Source organism: Conger conger, unplaced genomic scaffold (genome assembly GCF_963514075.1).
Source record: "Conger conger unplaced genomic scaffold, fConCon1.1 SCAFFOLD_118, whole genome shotgun sequence".
NCBI lineage: Eukaryota > Metazoa > Chordata > Actinopteri > Anguilliformes > Congridae > Conger > Conger conger.
Genome location: NW_026890279.1, coordinates 20,001 through 31,045, shown reverse-complemented (window position 1 = coordinate 31,045; position 11,045 = coordinate 20,001). Strand labels below are relative to the sequence as shown.

At 50.5% G+C, this 11,045-nt stretch overlaps 2 protein-coding genes across 2 annotated transcripts in view; both read left to right on the top strand.

The window, feature by feature from the left end:
- LOC133119542 (cell adhesion molecule DSCAML1-like) overlaps window positions 1–2,703 on the top strand; it is a 13,525-nt gene extending 10,822 nt beyond the window's left edge. Inside the window, exon 6 of the mRNA XM_061230052.1 lies at window positions 2,651–2,703. Within this exon, the coding sequence (XP_061086036.1) occupies window positions 2,651–2,703 (53 nt within the window). The remainder of the gene's footprint in view (window positions 1–2,650) is intronic.
- Window positions 2,704–2,808: 105 nt separating this feature from the next.
- The window catches only part of LOC133119543 (cell adhesion molecule DSCAML1-like), a gene marked incomplete at its 3' end in the record, with an annotated part of 28,232 nt that continues 19,995 nt past the window's right edge, over window positions 2,809–11,045 (top strand). Inside the window, exons 1-3 of the mRNA XM_061230053.1 lie at window positions 2,809–2,984; window positions 7,006–7,223; window positions 7,729–8,007. Coding sequence (XP_061086037.1) covers window positions 2,809–2,984; window positions 7,006–7,223; window positions 7,729–8,007 — 673 coding nt within the window. The remainder of the gene's footprint in view (window positions 2,985–7,005; window positions 7,224–7,728; window positions 8,008–11,045) is intronic.

Sequence of the window (11,045 nt, the reverse complement as noted above, 5' to 3'; positions counted from 1 at the left end):
AGGGGGGGGGGTGGGTGCAGTAGAGACGCAGAGCATTAATAAGTAATGGGCCAGGCGATGGGTTTAAAACGCGCTGCTCGTTAGCGTAGCGGCACCGCCCGCCATTAGCATGCGGGCCTGGCAGCGACTCGCTCTTCACCGAAAGCATCCTGCTTTTCTCCTCGTCCGCCCTTCGCCTAATGCTCCCCTCTCTCTCCCCCCCCTCCCCTCCTCGCACACGCGCGCACCCGTCCTGGTTCCTGCTGTTTTTGTTTTGCCTCGTGCTATTTAAACTGTAGCACGATCGGTGGAAATACTTTGTCTGCGTTTCCCACTCATTTTCTCCCATGCCACGCCTCGTTGTCTCCCAGGCCGTTCTCTGACTGCGAGGAAAGCACCGTCCGCCTTTCCAAGTTCAAACTGGGATTCGGGAATCGTTGCTTTACTTCATTGTGGAACTGATAGACGTAAACTAGAAAGATGCAAACATACTGATAGAAATAGATACAAATGTACTGATAGGGATAGCCAATCAGAGCTGTCCTAGCACAGCATTTCTAGCTCATGCTAATAACACATGCCTCACCGGTCGAAGGTCTGTCAGGAAAACAGGAAAGAGAAAGCCATTTGCACATTAACACATTAAAACTGCACAGATACACACAGGTGCACGGGCTGGGTTTCAGCCTAGCGGTGCCTGTGTATGTTTCAGGGTTGGGGGACCTGTGTTCAGGCCTTCAGTCCCAGACCCAGTCAAGCCCAGCTGAGGAGCTTACTACAGAGGGTCCTTTTCCTAACGAAAAAGGAAATGCCTGAACTCAGATGACTCGGGTGAACTCAGAAAGAGATGGAAGGGTGTGGACACAGAGAGAAACAGATGTTGAGAGAGGCAGGTGTAGAGAGAGAGAGTGGAGTGATTTAGTAATGAATATTTCACTTGGTGTAAGCTCAAGCAGTGAGGTGGGAGGGCGGTGTGGAGGGTAAGGGTGTTTTACCCACTTCCTGCTCTGGAGGAGTGTCTATCACTGTGCTCTGCCTACGGCCACCATCCCTATACCGCTAACTCACTGCTGCTCACAGAGCTGTCTGAGCGGAGGAGAGGAGGAGAGAGAGAGGTGGGGAGAGGGAGGAGGAGAGCAGGGAGTAGTTGGCAGAAACAGAAGGAAGAGAGGAGGTGTGTAAGGAGGTTAAGAACGCTTCCTTTTTTCTCATCCTTTCCCACCTTCTCTGGCTTTTCTTTCTGACTTCATTCTCTTCCCTCGTTCTTCCCCCTTCCTTCTCTCTCTCAGTCTCTCTCCCTCTCTCTCTCAGTCTCTCTCTCTCCCTTTCTCATCTCTCTCTCAGTCTCTCTCCCTCTCTCTCTCTCTCCCTTTCTCATCTCTCCCTCTCTCTCTCAGTATCTCTCTCTCCCTTTCTCATCTCTCTCTCAGTCTCTCTCCCTCTCTCTCTCCCTTTCTCATCTCTCCCTCTCTCTCTCAGTCTCTCTCTCTCCCTTTCTCATCTCTCTCTCAGTCTCCCTCTCTCTCTCAGTCTCTCTCTCTGTCTTTCTCTCTCCCTTTCTCATCTCTCTCTCAGTCTCTCTCTCTCCCTTTCTCATCTCTCTCTCTCTCTCTCTCTCTCTCTCTCTCTCTCTCTCTCTCCCTCTCTCGCTCGCCCTCACTCTGAAGTGTTGTGACAGGGCAGTTGTGGTGTTGTAGGGGGTTAAATTCTCCAAGTGCACATTATCCTGTAAGACTTAATTCCCAGGTCTGAACAAAGCCGACACTGAAATTACAGGCCCGCGCTCAGCACGTCAGCCCTGCCCCGCCCGCCCGCCGCCCGGGAGCGGGAGAGCCGCACGCCGCCAGCCGAGAGTGAAACTGGTTAAACCGGAGCATTAACGGTCATTACTCCCGCCCTGAGCCCGCCACCACAGCTCCACTTCACACACCGCTGTGGAAAGGCCTCCCGCGCCGCCTGAGGAAGAAGCGCTGATCTCAGATCAGCTCGTAGGGGTGTGGGACTCAGTAGCCGACTCCTCAGACCTGATCTGAGATCAGTCACTAGGGAGCAGGGAGCGAGGGACTGGTTTGGACTGAGCACGATGATTTTATGATGATGTTGAGTGTGAGGAGGGCTAATCCTTCATGCTCTGGACTGTCTGACTCAATCTCCCAGTGGCAGTCATATCCAGTAGATCAAAGACAGTTATTGACACAGTTAGCAAAAGGGCTTCCCCATTGGTCGGTGAGGTCAGTGACACTGCTAACTGAAGGGTTTCCCCATTGGTCGGTACGGTCAGTGACACGGTTAACAGAAGGGTTTCCTCATTGGTCGGTACGGTCAGTGACACGGTTAACAGAAGGGTTTCCTCATTAGTCGGCACGGTCAGTGACACGGTTAACAGAAGGGTTTCCCATTGGTCGGTGCGGTCAGCGACACGGTTAACAGAAGGGTTTCCTCATCGGTCGGTACGGTCAGTGACACGGTTAACAGAAGGGTTTCCCCATTGGTCGGTGCGGTCAGTGACACGGTTAACAGAAGGGTTTCCTCATTGGTCGGCGCGGTCAGCGACACAGTTAACAGAAGTGTTTCCTCATTGGTCGGTACGGTCAGCGACACGGTTAACAGAAGGGTTTCCTCATCGGTTGGTGTGGCCCTTCCTGTCCCAGGGGCTCCTGGGTTTATGTAGGGTTGGAGCGGCAGGCTCCAGGCCGCTGGAGCTCAGCGGAGGAGCGGCTGTAAATAGAGCGGTGGTCCCAGCCGGCCGGATCTGTTAATAGAGCGCTCGGCGCGGCGCGTCTGCGGGGACCGGGGCTCAGATTATCTCTGACCTAATTGAACGGGGAGATGATGGCGGCCTACGCCGGGGTACCTGGGGACGCTCGCCGCCCCGCCCCCCCCCTCCTGTCTTTCGGGGGCTGCTGGGGGGCCCGGATCTGGGCCGCAGACGCCGGGAGAGTCGGCCGCGGCACGCGCAGAGTCGAGCGTCGGCGCGGAGTTCACGCGCCCGGGGCGCGGAGTCGGTGTGTTAGCGTGTAAAGGGCCTTAAGAACGGCCTCCTGGGTGCACGAGGGCTGCTTATCACTAGGACTGGCTGAGGCTGAAGCACACTGAGGCTGATGGAAGCTGATGAGGAAGGAAAGTGTGACTGAGACGCACTGTGACGAACAGAGACATAGACTGGCAGGGGCCAGGGGCCGGACCGGCTCACACTTAATTGGCTGGACGGGCTTGATTGAGACTGACAGAGAGACAGACAGAGGATGGTGGAGATAAACTGTGGTTACAACCACGCCTGTGTGTGTGCAACCGTGTGTGTGTGTGGAGTGTGTGTTTATGCAATTGTTCATTTTGTATATTGTTTGCTAGATCTCTACTGGTATGCTTGTTGCTACACCAGAATGCAACTGAAATTATATTTGGGCCCTAATAATGTATTTTATAAACATGGACCTAAATAAAGAAGTAAAATGTGTGTATGAGTGTGGAGTGTGGAGTGTGGAGTGTGGAGTGTGGAGTGTGGAGTGTGGAGTGTGGAGTGTTTGTGTATGTGTGTGTGTGCACATGCAGAGTGTGTAGTGTATGTGTGTGTGTGTGTGTGTGTGAGTGTGTACAGTGTGTGTGTGTATAGTGTGTATAGTGTGTGTGTATGTATGAGTGTGTGTGTATAGTGTATATAGTGTGTGTGTGTGTGTGTACAGTGTGTGTAGTGTGTATAGTGTGTGTGTGTGTGTGTGTGTGCGCATGTAGAGCGTGTGAGGCTCAGGCAGACGGAGGGCTTGTTAGTGTGATAGAGTGTGTGTGTGGGTCAGAGCTGGGCCTGTCCTCTCTTTAATAAATCTGTGTTGGATGGAGTCGTGGCCATAAAGCGCATCGATCGCGATCCTTCACACCCAGCTGCAGGGTCACACACAGCATGACTGCCTGTTCACTGGGGTTTCCCCACTGATCACACACACGCTCTGTACGCTTTATACACACATACACACGTTTTATACACACACACACACACACACACACACATACACATGTTTTATACACACACACACACACACACTACTCACACACATTTTATACACACACATGCACACGTTTTATACACACACACATACATACACACACACACACTACACGCACTCATTTTATACACACACATACACACAGTTTATACACACAAACATTTCACACAAACACACACACTACACATTTTATACACACACATACACACACAGTTTATACACACAAACATTTCACACAAACACACACAATGCACATTTTATACAAACACATACACACGCAGTTTATACACACAAACACTACACATTTTATACACACACATAAACACACAGACGCATGCACACACACACACACACACACACACATGCACATATATACACACATGCGTGCACACACACAAACACACACACACTCTATACACACACACACATACATTACACCCACACAATTTACACACACATTTCACACACATACACACACACACACACACACACACACACACTATACGCACACCGCAGTACATAATCTTAGCTCAGCAGACAGTGACATACACCAGCACATACGTCTCTGTAGAAATATAAGTGTTCATGCTTTATTGGGTCTGTGTGGGGACTCAGGCTGCTGTGGCCTGAATTCATCTTCGGCTGTCCTTCGCTGTGATTTACACATAAATGTGAGTGTTTCCATTCAGTGGAAACCCAGTTTCATCAATGAGCTCGCCAAAGCGTGTGTGTGAAGTCAGAGAAAGCGTGTCGTTTTTCACTGTGAGTCTCACTCCATTTATTCCATGGCTGTGCATCGGGGAGCCTGCCTGTCCCACGCCTCGCCAACAGATGTTGACCGCTGTGTGCTCTAATATTAACCTGTGTGTGTGTGTGTGTGTGTGTGTGTGTGTGTGTGAAATGTGTGGGTGTACGTGTGTGTCGTTGTGTGTCTTGTGTATGTGTGTGTTTCTGTGTGTGTGTATGTGTGTGTCGTTGTGTGTCATTTCAGTGTGTGTGTATGTGTGTGTGTGTGTGTGTGTGCAGACGAGAGTGTGTGTGTGAGCATGATTGTGTGGATGTTATGTGAGTGTGTGTTCAGAAGGTTGTGTTAATGTTTGAAATCCAGATATGCGAAGGGCAGCTCCTCCACTCTTATCCCTCTGTAGCTGTGGTGTGAGGTCTGTCTGTAGCTGTGGCGTGAGGTCTGTCTGTAGCTGTGGCGTGAGGTCTGTCTGTAGCTGTGGCGTGAGGTCTGTCTGTAGCTGTGGCGTGAGGTCTGTCTGTAGCTGTGGTGTGAGGTCTGTCTGTAGCTGTGGTGTGAGGTCTGTCTGTAGCTGTGGTCTGAGGTCTGTCTGTAGCTGTGGTGTGAGGTCTGTCTGTAGCTGTGGTGTGAGGTCTGTCCAGATTGCCATGCAGGGAAAACTGGGACACTGCAGTTACAGACACACACACATGCTCACACACACACACATACACACACACACACACACACACACACACACGCACCCACAAGCTCACACACTCTCACACACTGACACACTTTCCTGCTGTTGTTGTTGTCTGCATCATCACCGCTTTCTCTTAGAGCTCCTCCTCTTGCTCTCTTCCGTGATCCATCGTCATGACGATGCCGGTTATGACATCATTATTTATCTCTGCGATGAATATTGGGGTCAAAAGCTTTTCACCACTGCATGCTTTTATTTTACTTTGTAATAAACTGAAATAAATATGTGTATGTCACCGGATGTAAAGTATCAGAGTAAACCTGAGTACAGTTAATGTAATGTAAACCAACGTATCCTGTAATTAATATGGTTCAGGTAAAACTGTGTATCCCTGCACTATTGGACATTGTTTTTCATTACTGTAGTCATGAGTAGCTGGAGATTTACTTCAATAACTATTTATTCTTCATTTTTAATGAGCAGGAAAAGTGTACATCTTCCCATAAAAGAATATCCCAAAAGGAGGATGACGTGTTTATTTAAAAAGCCACAAAGGAAATGATTAAGTATCTGGATGTATATGTTCATAAAGCACATAATTAGTGTTATTTTTGAAGTAATTACAGGCTTAGCACTGTAATGTTCAATATACAATAGCTATTGAGTCGGATACATACACACGTGCACACACTCACGCACACACAGAAACACACAGAGACATGCACACACGCAGACACACACACAGGCACACACACATGCACACACACACATACTGAAACACACATAGACATGCACACACGCAGACACACACATGCACACACAGAGACACACACACACACACACACACAGGCACATACACACACACACACACACACAGAAACACACATAGACATGCACACACGCAGACACAAATAGACGCACAGTCACATGTATCATGCAGATGAATGGGAGGTGGGCTGAGCAGTCGCTGAGGTGAGAGGTGTGGTAATATATCTATATCTCACATGTGAAATATTAACACTTAACCTCTTCCTGTCACCCGTGACTCCTCTTATATCAGTCATCAGACAGACATTAATAACCGCTGTCCGATGCTCTCTCTGTGTGTGCGTGTGTGCGTGCGCTCGCGCGTGTGTGTGCGAGCGTGCGTGTGTGTGTGTGTGTGTGTGCGTGTGTGTGTGTGCATACGTGCGCGTGTGTGTGCGAGCGTGTGTGTGTGTGTGTGTGTGTGTGTGTGTGTGGATGCGTGTGTGTGTGTGTGTGCGTGTGCGTGTGCGTGTGTGTGAAGCGTCATTCTTTCTCTTTGATGTGCTCTATGTTTGCTCTGTTGTGTACTTGTATAGTGCACTTCCCTACCAAACCTGGTTCATTAACCAGTGCTGTTATTGTTAAGCTTCTGCTTGAAGACCAAGTCCTTATGCACTTCATAACCACGGTGGCAGTATGACCAGCCAAATAACCCATCCAAACCCCGTCCTATGGATGCAGAGAAAGGCATCATCAAACTGTGCTGAGTAAAGGGGTGGGGTCAAATCACTCTGGTGTTGTTCATAGGCTCCCACCCCTCTCAGTCACACTTTACTACCCTGCTATAGGCTGTTGCTCTGTGGGGCTTGCGGACTCGTGATTGATGATTGGTGGGTTTGTCCCTGTCTGTGTGCTGCAGGTAACAGGTTCTTCCTCACGTCGTTTGGTGCCCTGTACATATCGGACGTGCAGAAGGAGGACGCTCTCTCCACCTACCGCTGCATCACCAAGCACAAGTACAGCGGAGAAACCAGGCAGAGCAATGGGGCCAGGCTCTCTGTGCTGGGTGAGTGTGTGTGTGTGTGTGTGTGTGTGTGTGTCTGTGTGTGTGTGTGTGTGTGTGTGTGTGTGTGTCTGTGAGTGTGAGTGAGTGAGTGAGTGAGTGAGTGAGTGAGTGAGTGAGTGAGTGAGTGAGTGAGTGAGTGAGTGAGTGAGTGAGTGAGTGAGTGAGTGAGTGAGTGAGTGAGTGAGTGAGTGAGTGAGTGAGTGAGTGAGTGAGTGAGTGAGTGAGTGAGTGTCTGTGTCTTCTTAGAAGTATGTGTATTTATTTTCCTGTGTGTATGTGTGTCTATTATGCATGATGTGTATGTCTGTTAATGAGACTGTGTGTATGCGAGTTTATTAAGTATATGTGTATATATACAGTATATGTATGTGTGAGTGTGTGTGTGTATGTCCATGTGCTCTTTTGTGTGGGAGAGAAGGAGCGAGGTCAGAGTTTAGGCTCTTTCAGTCCATCAGTCCCAAAGCTGACCTCTGACCTCTGACCCCGCTGTGCCCCGCCCCCACAGACCCGACGGAGTCCACCCCCTCCATCCTGGACAGCTTCCAGTCGGGGGAGGTGCAGGTGGGGCGCAGCGTGGAGCTGCCCTGCATCGCCTCGGGGTACCCCAACCCCACCATCCGCTGGCTGAAGGACGGCCGCCCGCTCCCCACGGACTCCCGCTGGACCCGCCGCCTCACGGGCCTCACCGTCAGCGACCTGCGCCTGGAGGACAGCGGCAACTACATCTGCGAGGTCACCAACAGCTTCGGCTCCAAGGAGGTGACCGGGCACCTCAACGTCATCGGTGAGCTGCCGGGAGAGAGGCGGGGGACGGGGGGAGAGGAGGGGAGAGGGGGGGAGAGGAGGGAAGGGAGGAGGAGAGGGGGGGAGAGGAGGGGAGAGGAAGGGAGGAGAAGAGGAGGAGAAAGGGGAGAGGAGAGGAGAGGAGGGGAGAGGGGGGGAGAGGAGGGGAGAGGGGGGGAGAGGGGCGGGGGACGGGGGGACGGGGGGGGAGAGGAGGGGAGAGGGGGGGAGAAGAGGGGAGGGAAGGGAGGAGAAGAGGAGGAGGGGAGGCAGAGAAAGGGAAGAGAGGAGAAGAGGAGGAGAAAGGGGAGAGGAGAGGAGGGAAGATGAGCGAGAAGGGGGACAGATGGAGAAAGGGAGAGAGGAGCAGGTAGAAGAGGAGGAGAGGAGAGAGAGAGAAGGAAAGGGGTGAGGAGAGGAGTGAGGGAATAGACTGGTAAACAGTGAAGGGAGAGGAGGAGAGAGGAGGATGAGAGAGAGGGAGGAAAGGCAAAAGGCGGTTGGTAAAGACTCACTAAAGACTTGTGATGTTTACATCACCTCCATTTAGACATTCAGCCTATCACCTCAATTTAGACATTCAGCCTATCACCTCCATTTAGACATTCAGCCTATCACCTTCATTTAGACATTCAGCCTATCACCTTCATTTAGACATTCAGCCTATCACCTTCATTTAGACATTCAGCCTATCACCTCCATTTAGACATCGAGATCAGCTTTATACTTACTAAAAATCTACACAACCTTAAACATGAACAAAATGTCAAAAGATGAAGCATGTGTAGAGCAATGCAAGACAGTACATCCTTTACATACGGTGTATTGTGTACATAAATATAATATATAATTGCAAGGTAATTAATTATAGACATAATTGTTTTACACATGCAAATTTAGTGTAATCAATCTCCATTTTTCGGTATTTGTGTGTATGTCAATGTTATTTGTGGTTGATTAATAGGAAAGCAGTTTATTTTTTTATAGGGGCCATAATATTTGCTTTGTCTTGGCATTTTATGTTTACTATTGGATATGATCAGTACACTGGATGTTGAGAGCTGTTCAGTAGGTGAATTGTCTCTTTATGTAGTCCAGTGAGAGTCCCTGATGGAGTGCTTATTCCAGGGGTGTTGCTGAGTGTGCATGCACTTGGGGGTGCACTGTTCAGGAAGTAAAGCTTTTTTTCCAGAAGGTTCCGCAGAGAGGAAAAGGCGGGGTCCCATATATCAGAGAGAAGGGGGGGGGGGTGTAAACATTATCTATGGAGGATATTTTTAACATACTGCCCATTACATACTAAAAATAGGCACTAAACAGTCGGCAGTACGTATATTTTCAGACGTGACCCTGAACTCTGTCCTCCCCCGGGAGGTGTGCTAGCATGGAGCTCAGGACCCCTCTCCATTCTCTTCTCAAATTACCTTTTTTCCCCTCTTTAAATCGCCCTTTTCTGCCACGCTGTAATGGGACGGTCCTCTAGCCTGCAGTTTCGCGGTGTGATTGAACCTCAGCCAGCTGTTGTTCTGCCTCTCAGGCTGATGTGTTCTTGCGCTGTTACCGTGGCGTTGCCGTGCAGTTGCTGTGCTGTTACCGTTGCCGTGCCGTTGCCGTACTGTTGCCGTGCCGTTGCTGTTGCCGTGCCCTTTCCGTGCCCTTGCGTGCTGGCGTGCCCTCACACACGCCAGTGCGGGTAAGAGACGGAGACGGAGTGATGCAGCAGGGCCACACAGAGACGTGTTTAAACAGCGTGGGCATCGCCCTCATGCCGGTGCATTAGATTTTGAGCTTCAGTTTCAGGGACAGTAATCTGCACCTCCCGTTCAGAGCAGCACTCCCTGCTGGGTGATGGACACTGACGCCCCGGGATGGCACACTTTATACACACACACACACACACACACACACACACACATCCTCATGTACGCATACACACACACACACACACACACACACATCCTCATGTACGCATACACACACACTCTCACGCACGCATGCACACACACGCACACACACACACATCCTCATGTACGCATACACACACACACACATCCTCATGTACGCATACACACACACACACGCACGCATGCACACACACGCACACACACACACACACACACACAACACATCCTCACGTACACACAAACTCAGATGCACGCATGCACTCATGCATGCACCTTGCCTGTGCTGCCAGCACTAAGGAGAGGGAGTTTAGATAAGGAGAAGTGTGTGTGTGTGTGTGTGTGTGTGTGTGTGTGTACGTGTACGTGAGTATGTGTGTGTTTGCGTGTGTGTCGGACTGAGTGCCAGGCAAGAAGAAAATAAACAAAACTGTGAGAGGAGTGAGAGAGACAGGGAGGCTTAAATCATTTTTATTACATGAATAAAGAGAACATTAAACATTTGCATATTTTTCCATATACACATTGTGCCTCATTGCAGGCTGTGCAGAAAAATTGTTGAAGAAACAGATCTTGTGCCATTTTGAAAATGCATATCTCCATCCTCCATGATCTGGCTGTGAACTGCATTGAGACTAATGCAGAGAGGGGTTAATTAGAGGAAGGGGGGAGGGGGAGAGAGAGAGAGAGAGAGATGGAGGAGGGGAGGGGAGGGGAGAGAGGGAGGGAGGGAGGAGGGGAGGGGAGAGAGAGAGGGATGGAGGGAGGAGGGGAGGGGAGAGAGTGAGGGATGCAGGGAGGAGGGGAAGAGAGAGAGAGAGGGATGGAGGAGGGGAGGGGAGAGAGAGGGATGGAGGGATGAGGGGAGGGGAGAAAGAGAGGGATGGAAGAGGGGAGGGGAGAGAGAAAGGGATGGAGGGGAGGGAGCAGGCTTGGCCAGTGGGCACATCATGACTGCACACACACTGACTCTGACAGGACATGGAGGGAACTGCCCCCAGCACTCAACACCAGCTGCCTTACTGCACACTGACATTTACACACACACACACACACACACACACACACTCACACACACACACACTCACTCACTCACATCACGCACGCACGCTCGCTCGCACGCACGCACACCCACACT